At 39.3% G+C, this 22,184-nt stretch overlaps 2 protein-coding genes across 2 annotated transcripts in view; one reads left to right on the top strand and one right to left on the bottom strand.

The window, feature by feature from the left end:
• Positions 1-22,184, bottom strand: part of LOC134802351 (zinc finger protein 57-like) — a 38,523-nt gene that overhangs the window by 10,393 nt on the left and 5,946 nt on the right. Inside the window, exons 6-10 of the mRNA XM_063774971.1 lie at positions 17,843-17,965; positions 16,836-17,041; positions 3,655-3,765; positions 2,104-2,208; positions 1,018-1,110 (exon numbers count right to left, since the gene is read on the bottom strand). Coding sequence (XP_063631041.1) covers positions 1,018-1,110; positions 2,104-2,208; positions 3,655-3,765; positions 16,836-17,041; positions 17,843-17,965 — 638 coding nt within the window. The remainder of the gene's footprint in view (positions 1-1,017; positions 1,111-2,103; positions 2,209-3,654; positions 3,766-16,835; positions 17,042-17,842; positions 17,966-22,184) is intronic.
• LOC134802417 (uncharacterized) lies at positions 9,579-14,316 on the top strand. The gene is made up of 2 exons (XM_063775076.1): positions 9,579-10,911; positions 12,735-14,316. Exon 1 carries the CDS (start codon positions 9,881-9,883, stop codon positions 10,904-10,906), a length of 1,026 nt encoding a protein of 341 aa, XP_063631146.1. The 5' UTR covers positions 9,579-9,880; the 3' UTR covers positions 10,907-10,911; positions 12,735-14,316.

The raw sequence follows: 22,184 nt of genomic DNA, 5'->3' as shown, positions 1-22,184 counted from the left end.
AAGTGCTACGGGTTACGCTCGTAGCGCGTAGCCACGGTTTCGTCGTATGTAGCGCGTAGTCGCTACGAACAGTGTACCCGACAGTCGGGTTCTTGGTGTTGAATGTGTTAAGAACACAAAGTTACACTTTGATCTAGACATGCGCAAAATGTGTCACTGAAAAGAAAAGATTGATATGCATCTTTCGTACAATGTGAAGTACTTCACTCTTTTAGTTCACTAGTTCAGTTTAGTTCAGTACCTCAACAGATCCATCCATATCAAAAGTAATGGTTTCATTTCTCTCATTCGCGGATATATTGAGTTGAATGAAGAATTTGATAGATAAATTCATTCAATATGAATCACTCAAATAAATTAATTTATGAATCGAAGGTTTACCATGGCATCCTTGTCACTCTCTAAGCGAATGAGCAAGTAAATGAAAAGGTTTTTAAACAGAACTGCTGAAGTAAAGAACTAAACGAATCTGAGCTGAACTAGTGAATGAAAGAGTGACATGAAGTGAAGTACTTCATTTGAATCTCTCATTCGCGAACTACTCATGTCTACTTTGATCCAGGTCACGAATAAATCACACTAACAATTGCTTAAATCGAAAAGTGTTATATTATAAGATCCATATGAAATGGCTCCTCTTCACGTTGGGCCAACGCCAACGCCAACGAGGGACGCAGCCATGCGGTAGAATGAGATAGCAATATCCCTTGTTCCCTTTAACGCATAAATGCGTCCCTCGTTGGCGTTGGCGTTGGCCCAACGTGAAGAGGAGCCATAAAAGATTAAAAATACTTCGTTAAGTCATTATCACAGCGAACTTACAATGGTCTTAAGTGCCATAGACCTTATGCTTAAGTCCTTTATGCCAATTCCCAACATTTTGAACCTTTTCCAAAAAACGAAACGACAGAAAAATTAAATCTAACTACCGAACCTGCTCACAAAATTTCACGAGAACCGGACATACGAAAGCATTTTTGACCAAGCTGAGACCTTCACTAGCGCTCGGTCAATTACCTATGGTTCCTTGTGTGTCGCGCCAGGTTCCGTTTCCACTGGAACAGTTTTCCGCAAATGGGACACGGGTAGGTTAGGCCGTCGTGTATCACGCTGGAAACAGACAAGACATATTTTATTTACCTTTTTGACGCCAATGACGGATATATCCGCACCGTAGGTCCAACGCCGAAGACGGAATAATCCGTCACAGACCACAGAGCAACATAGAACTACGTGCATATTTCACGTATTGTGTCACGACACTTCGGTTTTGTGTTTGACACGGCGTCGAAAAGGTTAATCACTGGCCACACTATGTCCTGTGTCGCTTGTAATATACACCGTGGGCTCGGGTAACCCAACAGATTTTAACCACGCATTCCTGAGGTCATAAGGAGCAAATAAGTTTTTGGCAAATATTTCATTTTTGGTACAAGCTTTTGTCGCTGACTGTACTTTTCTTTCCCCAGGCAACTAATACTCATCGAGACAATTCTAATCCCAAACACAATTAGGTTGCGTTGTTTCATCACAGAGTTCCTATGGCCACCTCCTGTCTCCATCATCAGATCAGCTCCATGGTACCATGATATTGCATTGTAGTAGTAGTAAAACACTTTATTGTACAAAAATCAAAACAAAACAGGATAAATAACATTGTCACCCTACTTAGGGGCTGTCCATAAATTACGTCATCGATTTTTGACCCCCCCCCCCCCCCCGCCCCCTAAAATCATCCAAAAATCATGCTTCGAATGACCCCGTTTCCTCCTACGTCATGCTACCATCATCCGATGTCCAGCCCCCTAATTTGAAATGACGTAATTTATGAATAGCCCCTTAGGGTGGTATTCCGCCTGTCCAATGTGTATTAGCGTCTCACATTTTGCTTAATGAGAGTGAGACGCAATGACATTGGACCAACAAATTGGGCAGGTGGAAATACCATTCTTACATAATTATAATTATGTATACACATTTTCAGCTTTATATTTCTTTCTTTTTTCAAATTTAACTTGCAAGATTTGATTACAGACCGACAGACAGACAGACAACGGTCAGGTGAAACTAAATAAAACCTAGTAAAAACATAAAAGCACTTACACATGCGCTCGGTAACTCTTCTTGGAGTGGAAGACCTTATCACAGCCCTTGCACGTTATGTATAGCTTCTCTTTAGGTTTATCTTCTTTATTCTGAGGCAGGATCCTACAAAATATTCACAAACGATTAACAACAACAAAAGTATAATAATAAATAAACCGGCCAAGTGCGAGTCGGGCTCGCGCACGATGGATTCCGTACCATTACGCAAAAAACGGCAAAAAAATCACGGATGTTGTATGGGAGCCTCACTTAAATATTTGTTTCAGGTTGTTTTTAGTATTTGTTGTTATAGCGGCAACAGAAATACATCTGTGAAAATTTCAACTGTCTAGTTATCACGGTTCATGAGATACAGCCTGGTGACAGACAGACAGACAGACGGCCAGACGGCGGAGTCTTAGTAATAGGGTCCCGTTTTTACTCTTTGGGTACAGAACCCTAAAAATTAGTTTAGTACCTATATTGTCTATATCATCTGATTATTATATACAAAATAAATCCATAGACCAAAATAAAACCTTTTTGGATTTATTCCGTAAATTAATAATATTTCCGTAAATCATAAAGCCAGGAAATTAGACGAAACTTACGATGGAATATAAGGCTCGCACGGGTTTTTTCCCCTCTTATTGAATTAATAGGGAATATTACGCAAAACTCTGCGTAGAGGGCGTCACTAGGCCAATCACATGGCCTATCGTGAAACACGACAATCGAAATTTCGGTTTCTGCCTCTCCATCACTCTTGCCTATTCGATCGATAGAGAGGCAGATAAAGACATTTCGATTTTCGCGTTTCGCGGTAGGCCACCTGTAAACAAACCGCCATGATGCATCAATGTCATAGTGAAAACTTGTCAAAAAACTGTTTAAGGCCTAGTATGTATAAGTTACTCTATGGTTTACTAAACAAATTAGTGCTACACTCTGGCGGCAGAACACTGCAGTAATACTCCCTATTCATTATAGTTCAAAATTCGATTTGACATCGGGACCTAGGAGACTATTATTGCTTCGTAAAATAGTCTATTGTGTCACTATACTCTGTATCTTTAGGTATTTAAATAAGAGTAAACACACAATTTGTAAATTTTCGGGTAGTTATAACATTTATTGGTTAACCAACCAAATATAAAACCGCATGGATCAGTCACTGAGCGACCTGACTTTAACCTACATTATTTGATCATGTAATGTTTTCATCTACCCTCAACTGGCTTAAGGAGCCATTTGAGGGTAAATTTTGTTGAGTTTTATACCTACCTAAAGACATATAGTATAAAATAAAAATAAATAAATAAATATTAAAGGATAATTTTACACAGATTGACACAGGCCCACAGTAAGCTCAATAAGGCTTGTGTTGTGGGTAATACACATATATATAAATACTTATATTCATAGAAAACATCCATAACTCAGGAACAAATATTTGTGATAAACACAGAAATGCCCGTACCAGGATTCAAACCCGGGACCTCCTGCTTCGTAGGCAGGGTCACTACCGACTAGGCTAGGAGGCCGTTAGGGTATAGTGTCGGGACTCACTTGAGATGGTACTTGAGCGTCATCTTGTTAGCGAACACTTTACCGCAACAGTCGCACTGTGGTCTCGCCTGGTTACACACTCCTCGGTGGTAGGATAACTTCGATTTTGTACTGTAAAGGCATAGAGAAATATAGTAAGACAAGTGTGCTCACTCCATACATCAGTTTTGGCCGCAAAAAGACTAAAGCCGACCACTGACTAACAGTCCGCCGGACGATATCGGCCGGTCAGTTGTTCGGAACTGTCAAATATTTGTTCTAACTGACAGGCCGATATCGTCCGGCGGCCTGTTAGTCAGTGTTCGGCTTAATATTTTCATAGTCGACATCTAGCATCGAGTAGCGGAATTATCAGCACTGCTAAGTAGCAGTAGTAGTACTGTCAAGTGACAATAGATGTAGCACCGACCGGAAAGTCTTATGTTGTTGAGCATTAGACTTTCCGGTCGGTAAAGGTTAATAAAATTTATGTTTAAAAGTTTTTCCAAGGGTAGTCTTCCACCTATCCAATTTTCATTTTAATAGGCCACGCTGTGTAAGTACGTGTTATTTTATACGTCATAATTTCATAGAAGTTTGACGTTTAAAATAACACTTGCACTGCGTGGGCTATCAAAATCGCTACAGACTTTTCTTGGTCTAATTCTATTAAACTGTAATCGTGCGGGTCAGTTTATGGCTGTACCTGAACTGTTCCCCACACGTCTGACACGTGACAGCCTGCTGTCGATGGGTATGCGCATGGGCCGACATGCGCCGCTTGAGCGCCGTGCAGCGGTACGCGGTATACCGATCGCATATCACCTAAACTACTATGATAAACGCCTTAAGGGTGCTTAATGCTCCATGTACATAAGGACCCATGACGAGTTAAAAGCCCGACCACCTGCAGTCATAAACTACAATTTTGTCGGAGAGTGTGGACGTACGTTAACTGCAAAAATAGGCTACGTCAGCCACCTGAGAGCTCACAATCGTCGCTCTCACTAGCCAGTGCATACTCAGTCGTCGAGGCCGAAACCGGATAGGACAGGATGACATAACGACCCTTCTCTAATGGAACGCCACAAATCATAGTTGTGTATGTAGTGCAGTATATACTACGCGATAGCCTACATGGTCTATGGGCTGGTCATATAGCAAGAAAGACCGATTCGTGGAGTAAACGACTACTCGAGTGGCGACCATGGGGGGAAGAGCGTCCTCAAAGTAGACCCAAGATGCGTTGGGACGACGACATCAAAAGGACTGCGGGGAAGAAGTGGCTCCAGGTTGCACAGGACCGTGACGAATGGCGCAAAATGAAGGAGGCCTACACCCGAAGGGTAGAAAAAGGCTAAGAGAGAGAGAGCCTACCTGAACTGTTCCTCACACGTCTGGCCCGTGACAGCTTGCTCGCGGTGCGTGCGCGCGTGCGCCATCATGCGCCGCTTAAGGCGAGGTATGCCCGAGGAAAATTTTCAGTTTCTGTCAAATTACCCCATTTCACACACAAGCACACTTCACGCACACTACCTCACTTTACTGGGCCAGGTCAGTGACCCATCCTGTTTTTTTTAAGATGCAAATGAGAGTATTTTGAGTTTCGTGTTAACCACTAGCCTCCTTTGAGGAAGAGAAACTCTAAAAAAGTTCCATTGAAAGAAGGAAGAGAAACAATATATTTTATCTTACTCTCCTTGTCTTTTCATGTCACATGTGACGCGTACTAAATAAACCAATAAATACAGAAGTCGTCAGATGAAAAACGTTATTTAGGTGCTACTCTATTCAATAGGGCTTTCGATAAGGCGCAAAATCAATTCAATGACAATTTCATTGAAATCATATGTGTATTCCGATGATCTTATTATTATATAACTTACTTACCTTAGCTTAGCTTCAATCTGTATATATTTAGTTGTAGTACCTAGCTAATAAGAAAATTTTGCATGCTTTTTCAAGTGAAATGTAGGGGAGAGCGGGGACAAACGTAACGGCGGGTGGAAAGGAAAGTAACTATTGCTCTTAATGTTTATCTAATAGTCAAAACACCACTCTGCTGCTATTAGGTGATACACAGTGGCGCCCCCTTCACTTGCAACCAGTCGAAACGGGCGCCACGTGCTATAAGGTTGTGTGAGAGAACGCAACGTGATTTTTCGAATCAAAAGTACGTTTTTGGACTTTTGTTTTTTGATGTTTACGTTGTATTAAATACATACATTTTCTGAATATTTGCATATCCCCTAGAGTGGCATTGTCCGGCTCCCGGTCTCTACGGTAAGTGGCGGGGAGCCGGGAGACGGACAGACATAACAAGCCGTTGAATGGCGGCGCCTCAGATTTAACGGTGGGTTGAGGTTGAGTGGCGCGGCCATTTTGGAAAAATATACGTGTAGTGGCGGGGCCTCTAGGGTGGTCGCGCGTTAGAAATATGTCAATTTCTCAAAAAATATGTATGAATGATATACATTAACTACGTATTATTGAATTCAGCATAAAGTGGTTTATTTGATTGTATACCAATGAATTACATTCTAATTTATGTGAATTATGCTGGACTTGATCAAATCTCATATTATTACCAAATTTTTCTACTTTCATGTATAAAAATACGTATAATTAGGAAATAAAACAATTGATTGTAGAAAAAGCAGTTTTTATGACAAAACAATACATTTAATATGATTCACACCCAAGTAACAATTTGTGGTACTATAGTGGTCAATAGAACGTTTCCTAAATACCACCTAAGGTCCTATAAAAGACCTAAGAAGGTTGTATAAAGCCGAAATGGCGTATCTTTAGTGCCATTCAGTGATATAGTAGACCTGTAGCAGTGTCAGCCGTGACGTTTTAGGTCTATAAAAGTGATGTAATGCATGACTCTTGTGCTAATTTGTTGTCAGAAACGCCATTATAGTGTTAATTTATACTATAGTAGCATTTGAGATTCCATTATAGTGCTTGTTTTATACTATAGTAGTATTTGAAATTCTATTATAGTGCTTTTTTATACTATTGTAGAATTCATAGTTCCTTTACTACTTGTTGTGTGTTTACTTCACAAAAACGGTACTAAGTAAAATGGTGATAAATAAAGACGTTATATTAATATGCGCCATTTAGATGTCGAATAATTCGGTCTTTAGTGCAAAAAGTATATGGGACGGAAGTTTTACCGTTAGAATAGTATTAGGTTAATGAGGAATTTTAAATGCCCCCTCGATTTATTTATGTTTTTAATAAAATAATTTAATAAAATATTATGATATTCACCATAGTTACTACTATACAGCCAAGAAGTAAATCCGACGCTTTTATAGGCTAACTATAGAACTTAGGACGAAATATTCACCGCCATCATGATTAAAATTAGGGTTCCAAAAGAATTTTGCTGTGACCCAGTTGCACCTACAAACTCTTTAGAAAGATATAGGATTTTTTTTTAATTTAGATGTAGTCATTACTGTTGTTTCCTTTTTCAACGAGATTGGTAAAAAAAATGTGCTAATAATGGATGTCGATAAATATCTAAACCGTCACGATTTTATGCTTGTATTAAATCATTGATGATAAATCTCACCTACAATCACTAATATCACTGGGGTCTTTTTTATCAATTCATTAAAATATAAAAATATTTTGTACGGAACCACATTATGTGGCTTAGGCCTGAACTTATATAAGCAAGATATAAGTAGCCATTACAGATCAAATTGATCATTTACAAGTAGTCGTTTTCTACCTTTATGTATCTAACTCGGTTTATAAAAGACATAAAAACTCAGCTATAACGCTGTTGTCTTTTAAAAGAAAAAACAAAACCACTATACAACAGTTTTGTGATATAAAAGAGTCATTGTGACGTTTACAGCGATGAGATATAATAGGGATTTTAAAACTACTAAAGCGCTTTTTAACGCTATAAATATGTCCCAAAAACGCTACTATAGAGCAAAACAGTTCTATAATAGTGTTCATATGACTACTAAAGTATTATGTACTATAGCAGTGATCTCTAAAGCCACTATATCCTATAATCGTTGTATAGTTGGGTTTTTGTCACTGTTTAAACACAAAACTATAGCGGCTTGCAGGGAACCTTAATAGCGCAAACTACTAAAGTATTATGTACTATAGCAGTGATCTCTAAAGCCACTATATCCTAAAATCGTTGTATAGTTGGGTTTTTCTCACTGTTAAAACACAAAACTATAGCGGCTTGCAGGGAACCTTAATAGCGCAAACTACTAAAGTATTATGTACTATAGCAGTCATCTCTAAAGCCACTATATCCTAAAATCGTTGTATAGTTGGGTTTTTGTCACTATTAAAACACAAAACTATAACGGCTTGGCAGGGAACCTTAATAGCGCAAATTAGTTGCATAAAAGTGATTCCAAATACTATTATACAGTAATATTGCTCTATAGTGATTATATTTGAACCTGTTATAGTACACGCCTGTAACGGCTCTATAAAATGATGATGTAAACCTTTACATCAATTGCTTATAGAATATATTAGCTGTATAAGCCTATAGAGCAAAAAGGTGTTGCCAAGCGCTTTTATACGACAGGTGGTCATCTCTGAAACCTTAATACGACGTCTATACAAGCTTTTAGCGATAAAAACTAAAATTATAGGACTAAAATGTTACTTGGGCACAGTTCTAACAAACTTTATTTTACGCGGGAATTCGACCGTTAAGGAATACCATCCTTGTTTATTGACGAATGCATCTTGCAAGAGTGAGCAAGCAAGGCATAGTTTTAACGGTTTTATTTTAGGCGCGAAATACGATGTCGCACAGAGGCCGGGAGACAGTCTCTACCACTCACGGGCTTGTTATGACGGAACCGTCTCCCGGTTCGCCGCCAATTAGGGAAGTGTCCGGCTCCCGGCCCCTGCCACGCAGGGGCATATTTAAAAAAATGGCCGCGCCATTTCTCCTACCCTTCAACCGGAGGCCCTGCCACCCGAAGGGATGTTGATTATTGATTAGATTGATTGCAATTTATTTTCTTGAGCACGTTCCGTTTCAAATATATCTTTCATGTTTTCAGAAAAATGCGGTCGGGTACAAGAGTAACAAAGCCGTATAGGTACAAAAGTAACATTTACATCCCATACAATATATATCTATTGAATCTTATATGGGGTCACATGCTTAATGCGTCAATGATGATTTAAACGATGTATGCCATATTTGTGAGTAAAAAAACTCTGACCCTGAATAATCTGAGTAGAAAACATGTTTATAACAGAATAATTGATCTCATCACTTGAAATATAAACAATTTCTAACGAGGACTTAATATTGATTTGTTTTCTTAAAATGCTAATGTTTATGTAGTAAAAACGCAAATATTAAAGTGTGTGATCAATAATAATTTACATACTTAATTAGTACTTTTTTGATTTGATATGTCATATTATATTAATTATATTTCGTCACTTCATTTTTCAGATATAAATTTATATTAACCATGTAGTTTCCCTATTGTACAGGTAGCATCGCACACATTTAAGAGTAAGTATTTTGATTTAAAACTGACAAATAGCAACTTCCGCCCACTTCCGGTTATCCCTCCCCAGCGTGGGGCGGCCGCTCAGCTCCTCATTCCTTATTTGTGCGCGGTAGCGAGCACACGCTAAGCACGATGCCGAAACGTAGTGCGCGCATCAAATATTATAAAAATAAAATAAGAAAACTAGAAGAATCTCGTAGAAGAATAGTTTACTCTTCATCGGATTCTTCCGATGGTGACGGTAAGTATCGTAAATCAACGTTAGTCTCGAAAATCTTTCTGCCCGTTTCGTACACTACCTACTCTGGCCGAGAGCCAACTTTTATCTTTTTTATGGCGTGCAATAAAAAAAAAAAAAAAAAAAAAAAAAAAATAATAATAATTAAAAAATATATATATCCTGGGGGTTAGTCGAGAACTAACACGAAGGAATAAATCATCCTGGGGGTTGGTCGTGAACCAACACGAAGGAAAGTACGTTCGTATTTCGAACATTGATTTCGCCCGGGGGTTGGTCGTGAACCAACACGAAGGCAAAAGATCGAATAACGCACGAAACGAAACAAAAGGGCCTAGATATTTCCATTCCTTGCGAATTTTTACTTTGAGCATTAGAGCCGATTGAGGCTGTCGTTTTGTTCTATTTTACAAATAGATATCTTATAAGATTACATATTGCAGATACACATGGAAATACACCTGAGGAGGTTATGTTGCACACGGGCGCCGAGGCCGAATTACAATTACATCCGGTGCCTGAGCTCCAACCAAATCCTGACCCTAAGTTGCAACCAAACCCTGAACCCGAGTTACAACCAAATCCTGAACCCGAGTCACAACCAAACCCTGAACCCGAGTTACAACCAAATCATGAGCCTGAATTACAATTAGAACCGTTAGTAGCGGATCCTTTGAAGGCCACGGACGCAGATCAAATCGCGTCAGAGCTAAATCCTGATATTTTAGTGGCACTGGGTGCCAAAACTGGTGATGATGCGGTGTACGGCAACAAAATACACGAAAACCTAGCACAACTTTGGACGCCTTTATTAAAAAAAGGCATGTCAAAGGACGACAAGGACAAACTTCTTAAGGAATACTTAGTTCCTCAAAACTGTAGTTTGTTGCAGTCACCGAAACTAAATCCAGAGATATCTGCCGCCGTTCCAGAAACAGCTCGAGGTAGGGATAAGAAAATAAGTTTCAATCAGCAACAACTGGGCGCAGGCATCACGGCGATCAACAGAGCTATGGACGTCTTGATCAACGGCAACGAAGATAATTTAAAAGCAATTAGGTTCTTAAGTGACGCCTGCCGCATTTTAAGCGATCTACATCATGTTAATACACAAGCCAGAATCAAGCTATTAACACCCGGTTTAGAAAAACAGTTTCTAAATGTAATTCAAGACGCAAGCCGTGACGAAACATTATTCGGAAACAATTTATCCGAAAAAATTAAAGCTTGTAAAGCTATAGAGAAGCAAGGCCTTCAAATAAAGAAAAATCCTACTAACCTAATCCCGGCCCCATCCTACCCACCATATCCATCTACATCAACCGCTCGTCCTCCCCAACATCGGGGAAACTGGTCGTGGCCTCCCCGTTACCCGCTGATCAAGATGACGCGGGGAGCGCCCAAGAGGACGTCATCTTACAGACCGAGCTCTGCCTCGTCGGCTCAGACGAGGCCGGCCAGCAAGGCGACAACGCGTGCCCAATTAGCGCGCCGTTAACACAGGTACCACATGCGGGTAGAATACATTACTTTTTTGATTGTTGGCAAAACATTACTGGTAATTTGTTAATATTAAAATGGATCCGGGAAGGATATAGTATCCCCTTTGACACTGATGTTGTTCAAAATGTAGTACCCAATAATTCGATATGGTCAAATCAGGAAAAACATGAAATGTCTGAAGCTATTCAAAACCTTTTGAACTTAGGTGCAGTTTCAGAATGTCTCCCATTACCGGATCAATTTATATCTAGAATATTCTTGGCATCTAAGTCAAATGGAGGTAAAAGATTCATACTTAACCTCAAACCACTTAATAAATTTATAAAAACCGAACATTTCCAGATGGAAGACTACAGAACTGCATCTAAGCTTATCCCTAAAAACGGTTTTTTAGCAACAATTGACCTAAAAGAAGCTTATCTTCTTATACCTATCCACAGTTCATGTAGAAAGTTTTTACGCTTCCAATTTGAAGATAATCAATCACGTTTACTAACATATGAATTCACCTCCTTGCCGTATGGACTCTCAGTAGCCCCTAGAGTGTTTAGTAAAATAATGAGAGAAGTTGTAACATTTCTCAGGTCACGCGGCTTTAAATCTGTCGTATATCTTGACGACATTCTATGTATCGGCAATTCTTATACAGAATGTGTTAAAAATGTCAACGAAACACTAAACCTACTCGTTTGCCTAGGGTTTGTGATTAATTACGAAAAAAGTTCATTAAAACCTAAACAAATCTGTAAATTCCTTGGCTTTATGTATAATACGGCTAACTTGACAGTGTCATTACCTATAGATAAACAAAACAAAATTGCACAGTTAGTCCATAAATTTATGTCCTTGCCAAGATGTACAATTCGAGAATTCGCCCAACTTATTGGTGTTCTAGTCGCCGCTTGCCCAGCTGTACGATATGGCTGGCTATACACTAAAATCTTGGAACGGGAAAAATACCTGTTTCTACAAAAAACTGACGACTATGAAACTAAGGTCACCCCTCCAAAAACAATTATTAACGATCTGGTTTGGTGGGCTCAACACATATATAGCGCAACGAGCCCTATGAGAACATTAAATTTTAACAAAGTTATTTTTACTGATGCATCCTCCACTGGCTGGGGAGCAGTCAGTGACAATGATCGCGTTAATGGTTATTGGAGGGACGACGAGCGAAACCACCATATAAATTATCTCGAATTATTAGCTATTTTCTTAGGATTAAAATGTTTGGCACAAAATTGTTTTAACTGCGCAATATTATTGAGGGTAGATAACACAACTGCGTTAAGTTATATCAATAGGATGGGCGGTATTCAATACCCACATTTAACAAACCTTACTAGACAAATCTGGCAGTGGTGCGAGACACGAAATATCTGGTTATTTGCATCATACATAAATACAACGGAGAATTTTGAAGCTGACGAAGAATCAAGAAAAATTAATCCAGATACGGAATGGGAGCTCTCTCAGACGGTTTATGAGACTATAGTAAGTAAATTCGGACAACCGCAAATTGATTTGTTTGCGTCTCGCACCAACGCTAAATGTCACGATTACATATCGTGGAAAAGAGACCCAGAGGCCCTAACAATTGATGCCTTTACAGTGAGTTGGAACGAATATTATTTCTATGCATTTCCTCCATTCTCGTTGATGTTGAAATGCGTACAAAAAATATTCGAAGACAATGCGACTGGCGTTGTCGTATTTCCACATTGGCCATCACAGCCGTGGTACCCTCTTTTAAAAAGTATGTTAGTTTCTGAAATAATGTATTTTGGACCGCATAAAGACCTGTTACATTCTCCTTTCAGGAGTCATCACCCCCTGTTCAGAAAACTTACCCTGGGTGTCGCGAAGCTTTGCGGGAAGCCTACGCACGGCAGGGACACACGGCTGTCGCTATAAAGCTGATGGTGGCCTCGCTCGCTGACAATACGATAAGTCAATATAACTCATCCCTCAAGCTTTGGTGGGACTTTTGTTTAATTAATCAAGTTGATTTCTTTGAAGGTTCTATTAAATCGGTAATTACATTCCTATCTGAGCAGTTTTCTAAAGGCGCGTCTTATGGTACTATCAATTCTCATCGCTCAGCTTTATCTTTGCTATTAGGCCCTAAGAACATTGGATCGGACCCATTAGTAAGACGATTATTGAAAGGCGTGTATAGACTTAAACCTACTGCCCCTAAATACAACAGTACATGGGATCCAAAAAAAGTGTTACACTATATTTCGCAATGGACGCCTCATAAAGACATCCCTTTCGAAAATTTAACTAAAAAATTAGCTGTGTTATTCGCATTATGTACGGCCCACCGTGTTCAAACGCTGTCGTTAATTAAAGTAAATAATATACAGTTTACACCCAATGGTGCTCAAATATTCATCACTGATATTATTAAAACTTCTGGGCCTAATAGAGAGCAGCCAGTACTAATTCTTCCTTATTTTAAGGAAGATCCCACAATTTGCCCTGCGAAAGCGTTAAATGATTACTTAGATATAACAAAGGATATGAGAACTGATACGATAAATAATCTTTTCTTAACCTGCAGACGTCCCTATAAAGCTGCTTCATCGCAAACCATTAGTAAATGGATCAAAAAAGTATTATCAGCGAGCGGAGTAGATGTGATGTACGGCGCACACAGCGCACGACATGCGTCAACGTCAGCTGCGAACGCGGCTGGTGTTAGTGTTGACGTTATTAGGAAAACAGCGGGCTGGTCCAGCTCGTCACTGACGTTTGCCAAATTCTATAATAGACCCATTATAGATCACTCTGAATTTGCCAGGTCTGTTTGTTTACCAAATAACTCAACATAGGTACAATTAAGATCAATTAGAAGATTGTCAAGGTTATAATAAATATGATAAAATAAAACATGCATTCTTGGTTCTGTTATTAAAATATATTTAATACATACACTGGTTTCCTTTTTAATATCACCAAAACTTATATCTCTAAACATCTACATGGTTAATATAAATTTATATCTGAAAAATGAAGTGACGAAATATAATTGATGATCAAACGAACTTCTTGAAGTGAAGTTCGATCGAAATTATATGAGTCACTTCATTTGAAGATATAATATAAGGTCCCTCCCGCCCTAGAACCCTGATATAAGTTTTGGTTCCTGACTTCTCTAAAAATAATGAGGAGCTGAGCGGCCGCCCCACGCTGGGGAGGGATAACCGGAAGTGGGCGGAAGTTGCTATTTGTCAGTTTTAAATCAAAATACTTACTCTTAAATGTGTGCGATGCTACCTGTACAATAGGGAAACTACATGGTTAATATAAATTTATATCTTCAAATGAAGTGACTCATATAATTTCGATCGAACTTCACTTCAAGAAGTTCGTTTGATCATCAATTACAGCCCACTGTGTCTTGTTACTTTTGACCCACACGTGTTACTTTCTGCACGACAACGGGGTCATAAGTAACAAAAGACGATTTTGTCACTCTGGTACTTACATACAACATACACAATTATAAGGTTAATCAAGATGTTAATGTACAGAACATGAAATGAAGTTATATATGACTACATTAATTTCATCAAAATAATAGCGGTTAGCCAGAAACTAAGGTCAAAGTACAAAGTGTTGCGTTTCTCCCCGCTCTCCCCTACGCATCCAAAATTACTGTCCACCTATGTTCATTACTACATTTTTGCAAATAAACATATCGTTATCTTTATCGATAAATAAAGTCCTGGCAGGGTGGAAATTTAATATTGGCGGATTGTTTTTCTCTGCATCTGACTGTACAGCTACGCCAAATTTTTGGTAAACTTACGGTTATATGTTCAGAATCTGAATCTGTGTAGTTATTTAGTACGAAAATACTTAAGATATATGGACATTCCTCTGGTCCTTGAACTACGTCCGAAAGAGAGGTATGGGCACTGTGAATTACATCTCGCTTTGTGTGGTAGGACACAGCACAGCGGATGTCATTCCAGATCTAGAGCAAAGCTCAACCTTACAAAATCTGCAGCCAAATAACACTAGATCCTACTCATAGTATTGTTCCTGCCGGTGAGTATGGTTGCCAGTTATCAACGAGGGTGCGGAGGGTTAGGCACGGCAACGCGCATGTACCTAACACCTCTGGAGTTGCAGGCGTCCATAGGCTACGGAGACTGCTTACCATCAGACGGGCCGTATGTTCTTTTGTCAGCGACGAGGTATAAAAAATAAAATTAAATATGCACAGAATATAATTGAACTAAAAACTTTGTTTTATTTTATAGTAAATTTGGATAACAATCGATACAAAGACAATCACAGTAAACCAGTCCGCAGCCTGTAAGCCTCGTAGGCAAGTATATCTCGGCCTCACGAGCCGCAAAATCTCGCTAGGACTGAGGCTAGACCATAGTAGTTTATTTATTCTTGATTTCATGAAGGTTTGCAGAACAGCACGTAACCGCATTATACATCAAGGACCTCACAGCAACAAAATAGGTGTACCGCTCAAGATTTTCAAGTAGTACACGAAATATTTACATATCGTTCCGTATTAATAGGTAATATTTGAAGATCAAAAGTTCTCTAACATAAATACAAGATCACAAAATTGTCATCACAATCAGTTCATTGACGTTGACGTACAGAAGTCACATGGGTACGTTTTTAAAATGACGCAATATTAGGTAATACCAGCATAATGAAAATTAACTCCAATGAGTAAGTATGAGTCTTCAAACTTTTTTCATTTTAAGCGGGGTTTCAAGGAGCAAATTACTTAAATGATTTTGGAACCGTATTGTTTTAAGATAGTTTACTGCATTTTTCAATAATTATGCCCCATAAAAAACAACAAATCAAATTTAAGATGAGACTCGAGCTCTATGTGATGATAATTTATTTACCCTATTTTTTTAAATACAATTTGTCTACTGGTATACTTTTTCGTATACGTATATGATTTAATGTCAAACTAATTGCAAAATCCAACTGTCAGTTTAGTGCGCTCCGCGATAGGACCGCCTTCGTTCAAGCCCAGCGGGCATCTGATCAAAGAAGTTGCGTGCACGGGACCGCTGATATCATGTTTTTGAACTTATTTATTTAATGTTAAATTTAAAAAAAAAGTAATCGCGGAATTCGCTCAAGCATAGAATTGCGCGTTATTAGAAGCAGTTTTCATATTTTTATCTTTTGTGCACAAATTGTTACGAATCTTTAAAGTCTGTTTTAGACCTATGTTCGTGATCGTTTTCTATCGAGCAAAAGTCAAAAACTTAGGATTCGAATCGTGGAAGTCCCTAGAAGAAGCCCTCAAGATTGCTAATTGAATGTATGGCAGCCGTATTGTGATCCAAAAAAGAGCTACGGCTTTTTAAAAACTTCGTTTTCTGAACCCACTGCACCTTAAGCGCGGTGCAGCGGTACGCGGTATACCGATCGGTTACATCACGTACACTGCAATGATAAGTGTGGCGTTCTACGCCTAAAGGGTCCTTAATGCTCCATGTACATAAGCACCCCTCTCTAATAGGCCCCGTGCATGAACTATAGGGAGCAGCGGGCAGCAAAGGAGCCGTCAGATTTTTGGCGCGAGACGTAAATGTGTTGTTTATGCTTCCGATGTAGCCCACAAGATGGCAAAACCTACTATGCACAATGAAACGTACCGACGAGAACGGTAGATGGTAGCACTTGCTTTGGCAATGTACATGTGCACATATGTTTCCGATTCAAGCCACAAGATGGCAGACCCTCCAACGCGCACGGTCTCTATAGAAAGCCACAAATCATAGTTGAGTATGTAGTGCAGTATATACTTAGGGCATACTGAAAATTCCTGGACTGGCCACTTAGAAAAAATAAGTCGTCTATATATGTATATCAGAATCCAGAAACTTTCAGTATGGCCCACGTAGTCGATAGCCTACCTGAACTGTTCCCCGCACGTCTGGCACGTGACGGCTTGCTCGCGATGCGTGCGTGCGTGCGCCAACATGCGCCGCTTGAGCGCCGTGCGCGCGCCGCACGCGGTGCAGCGGTACGCGGCGAAGTGCAGCGCGCGGTGCGAGGACACGTTGTCGCGCGTGAGGAAGTACGCGCGGCACACGTCGCATTGGTGGCAGGACGGACTTTTCTGTAAAGACAACGAGCACATGTAATTATTTCACTTAAAAAACCGGGCAAGTGCGAGTCGGACTCGCGCACGAAGGGTTCCGTACCATAATGCAAAAAACGGCAAAAAAAACGGTCACCCATCCAAGTACTGACCCCGCCCGACGTTGCTTAACTTCGGTCAAAAATCACGTTTGTTGTATGGGAGTCCCACTTAAATCTTTATTTTATTCTGTTTTTAGTAATTGTTGTTATAGCGGCAACAGAAATACATCATCTGTAAAAATTTCAACTGTCTAGCTATCACGGTTCGTGAGATACAGCCTGGTGACAGACGGACGGACGGACGGACAGCGGAGTCTTAGTAATAGGGTCCCAAAATTTGCCAAGCGAAGGTGAATAAAGTTGAGCCATTTCGCGCTATGAAAAAGGTTGTGACACAACAACACATTGTAAATATAAACCGCGGGCCAGGCGCAAATTTCGTCATTCATCGCATCCCGGGCGATAACTCGTGCATGGCTTACGGGCAATGCGTAGTGAACCCTCGTGGACGTCAGCTGCCGCTCCGTTGACAAATGTTTAACAACAACAAGCAAATGTTGTAAACTCTTATGGCGTTATTCATAAACGCGTTATTGGCCTGAATTAGCTATGAATCGCTTGTCTTTATCTGTCATTTTGACAATGTATTTGTAAGAAAGAAATAATACATAATTGAAGTAAATCAGGCCCGTAAAGTAAGGGGGTAAAATACAGTTCGCTTGCTCAATTTACTACAAAATGATCCTGCTTTTATGGGACGTGAAACATAGTATATTACCGGCACATGTTTCCCCTGCATGTGGTCCTGCATGAGCCTCTCCGAGTTGAACCCGATGACACAGTCAGAACACTTGTACTTGAGGGCGCAGAACTCTGCGCTGCTCACATCTTCAGCCCTCACCTGAAAACATCAACTTAGTTATACTGAAATACACCCAACTTATCAGTAGGAATAGGCGCGAAATTCAAATTTTCTATGCGAGATAAACCCTTCGCACCCATTTTTTTTTTATTTGCTCCCTTTTTCCACTGACGATGTTGCGACTTGCGATACCAGAGTATAAGTATCCGTGGTCTACCCTTTAGAGGAGACTTTGGTTCTTAAATTGTGTAGCTAATAATGCACAAGCAGTGGGGAGACACTCCTGACTTCGTGCAAACTCGGCTCCTTTCAGCTCAGCATGCAATTATTCTGCCCTGCTAAGCCGAGTGGCGCTATCTCAAAAGAAAATGCATTGCTAATTTATACTTTAGTTTCTATAACTGAGAATTCCATTTACAAAATCATTTGTTTTTGAGATAGCGCTTTTCGGCTTAGGAGGGCAGTATTAGGATTATTGACAACTTGACACAACTTGACGTCATTTTGCGTGCACGACCACAGATTGACTTGAATTTGACAGAACTTAATAGCCGAAAGGGATAGCGTTATTCGTCCCTGAATCGCTGTCAAACATCGGTTTTGTAGGAAGTGTCCTTTCTGTACGGTAGTACTATTATTTATTCTGTGGCACAAGCAAGATGGCGTGTGTGTGACAATTTTGGACGTGGAAAATAGTATACTAGTGGCTCTGTGAGCTGTAGACCTCGCGAGCAGAGCTTGAAATAACATGGTGCTAAGAGCTTTAAATACACCGTGTTTTTTTTGATTTCCGTTAATTTCAAGGGTGCATTCCTGAGCTTAAATCAAGTAACTTTCTCAAAGACACCGATGTTCTAATTAAGTCCATTTCGGAGATAATCCATAATTTATTTTTTTACTATAAGGCCTCTACAAGCGTGTACACTTGCCTTAGGGCCGGCTTACATATTGATTAGTGTTTAGAATGAGTTCATACATTTGCTACTAAACTTAAGTACAATCTCGGTCGATTGATGTACGAAATGACATTGATATGTCACAGATTTCAATTGTTTGGTTGAGTTAAATGTAATGCCCGTGTTACAACAACGCTATATGCTACATTTAATTACTTTTTAAACAAAAAAAAAAACAAAAAAGAAAACAAAAAAAAATTTTTTTTTTTTAAATTAACTATGCCATTTAGTTCTTATAAACGTACTTAACTATACCCCGAAGTTAACGGAATTCAATAAAAACACGGTGTATAGTAAATTAAAGAAAAACAATACGAAATTTATGTGTAAAAAAATACAAAAAGTTATAATATCCCAGCATACAATTACTGGGGATCGAACCCAGACCCTCTGTGCAAACAGAAAAAGCGAACGTTTACAAACTGAGCCAAATAGTTCTTAGATGGGTTGACGAAATTTAGCTACTCCTTCTCAAATTAAAATTAGTTAAAATTAAATATCTAAATACCGCCTAAACCAGCGATAATTTTTTTCTGCATTTTTTGCTATTAACTCTGTAAACATGTTTCAAAAAGAAAAAAGTCTTATGATATCGATACGACTATTTGTTTAGGCGCCAGGTATCACGACTCCGCCATTTTTAAAAATTTCCAAAAACCGGATTGACAAAAAAAAATTATTTAGTCATAAAATTCGGTCACAAAATTTCACGAGAATCGGTTAAGAATTGCGACCTGTAGAGGAGAACATCCGGACATACGAAAGCAAAATGCCCGAGTCAAAACGTAGACCTTCGCTTCGCTTCGGTCAATAAACTACACTAGTGGCTCTGTGAGCTGTAGACCTCGCGAGCAGAGCTTAAAACTGAATAAATGTATGGTTCCGTTGTTTAGAAGAATTTAGAGAATCTAATTTGACCATAAAAACTTAACTATCAATTGCTTACAAAATTCGGGAATTGGTTTAGATATGCGACCTGTAGAGTAGAACATATGGACATACAAAACAATTTTTGGCTAACAGGCCAATTCAAACTTACACTGATATCAGAAAGACATCTAACTGATGTCATTTAGTTATCGTGCATTTCACTCGTTCTTGTCCGTATATGTATTGGCGCAAGCGAGACGCACGATGACTACTAAATAACATGATAAAAATATCATCCCGATGTCAGTGTACGGTCGATGCCCCTTAAGTATCCACGTCGCCATACTAATTGTATAGAAAAGTGGATAGAGTTAGACCAAGAAAAGTCTGCAGAGATTTTGACAGCACACGCAGTGCCAATGTTATTTGTGCCAGTGTCAAAATCTCTGCAGACTTTTCTCGGTCGAGTGTGGCCCATAATTTCCGAAAATCATTTTTTCTTCGAGGCAATTACTCCGTTCTCATATTTTGCGTTGCCCATAATTTCCCGAAATCATTCATTCTCGGTAGCAATTTTATTACTCCGTTCCCATATTTTCCCAATGGTTTTCTTCCGCAATCGCCTATTTTTAATATTTTTAAATTAATCTTTTCCGTATAGTTTTCGTTCTTTAAAATATCAAGGATAATATTTTCTTGTTACTGTATGTTAATAGTGTAGTAATTATATTTGTTTCTTATAGGTATTTCACATACAACAAATATCAAAAACACTAAAATTAAAACATAATCTAAAAAACTACAAGTAAAAAACCAAACGCTGTCAGCCAATAACTCTAACCTACCTATATCTGGGAGCAGATTCGTTTTTAGGGTCATCAAAAAAATAACCCTAACCTACCTATTTGAAAAAAACCTGGTAATTTTTTTTTTTAATAAAATAAAATAAAAATATTTAAAAAAAAAGAAAATATGGAGATAGAGAATATTTAGTTAGTGAAAAAAAAAAGCCTACTGGTTATTTTAACTACTGGGATCAAAAAGAAAAGGGAATAAATTGAGGAAGGGAAAATTTAGTTTATGAAAAAATGTCCACGAAAAATTAAATAAAGCGAAGAAATTCCACTGGGAAAAAATGAGAACGGAGTAATTGCCTCGAAGAAAAAATGATTTGCGGAAATTATGGGCCATTTTAGCGAGGCGATCCAAATTAAAAGGCTCTAGGATAATGTTAGTTAGACTTTGAGCCCGGGAAAGCGCAACGTACGAGCAACCTACAGCTAGTTCCCTGATCCCAAGGTCGACCACTACCCTAGGCAATGTTAACCCCTGCGATTTATGGATGGTGACCGCCCATGCTAAGGGGCTGTCCATAAATTACGTCATCTATTTTTGACGATTTTTGACCCCCCCCCTCCCCCCCTAAAATCATCCAAAAATCATGCTTCATGTGACCCTGTTTCCTCCTACGTCATGCTACCATCATCCGATGTCCAGACCCCCGCCCCCTAATTTGAAATGACGTAATTTATGAATAGCCCCTATGCCCCAAACGTAAGTGGAAATTGACTCCTGGAACAGCCATGCCCTTGAACTTAAACCGCTAAAAAAATGTTCAAACAAAAACTCAAACGAATACGCTTACCTCGCGCTTCGCGCTCGCTTGATCAATCAGCAATACGATGTTTAAGTGCAAGTAAAAAAGTAAAAAAAGTTGCATTTACTGGGGATCGAACCGGGTACCTATCCCATATCCTTGCTTGTAAGCGTCTTTCCAACTGCGCTATGATAGCATTTAGATGAGCTGACGAAATGTGGTTACTTATTCTCGAGTAAGAATTTAAATATCTAATCTAAAGAGAATAAAGTGTATAGGGGACGTGCATGAACTATAGGGGGCAGCACAGGAGCCGTCAGATCTTTGGCGCGAAGCGTAGATGTGTAGTTTATGATTCCGATGTAGCCCACGAGATGGCAGAACCTACTATGCACAAGGAAATGTACTTACGAGAACGGTAGATGGTAGCACTTGCTTTGGCAATGTACAGTCACCTGCAATAATATGTTACACAACGAAGGCCGCAAAAATATCTGATACGATCTTATTTGCAGAGCCATAAGAGCATGTCACATAATTTTGCGGCCTTCGAATGGTAACATATTATTGCAGGTGACTGTACATGTGCACATATGTTTCCGATTCAGGCCACAAGATGGCAGGCCCTCCAACGCGCACGGTCCCTATAGTGGGCGTGCGTGAACTATAGAGGGTAGCATAGGAGCCGTCAGATTTTTGGCGTGAGGCGTGAATGTGACGTTTATGCTTCCGATGTACCCCACAAGATGACAGAACCTACTATGCATAAGGAAACGTATCTACAAGAACGGTAGATGGTAGAACTTGTTTTGGCAATGTACATGTTTCCGATTCA

This window comes from Cydia splendana, chromosome 24 (assembly GCF_910591565.1).
Source record: "Cydia splendana chromosome 24, ilCydSple1.2, whole genome shotgun sequence".
Taxonomy (NCBI): domain Eukaryota; kingdom Metazoa; phylum Arthropoda; class Insecta; order Lepidoptera; family Tortricidae; genus Cydia; species Cydia splendana.
Note: the sequence above shows the minus strand (reverse complement) of the source record. Positions and strands in the feature narration are given on the sequence as shown.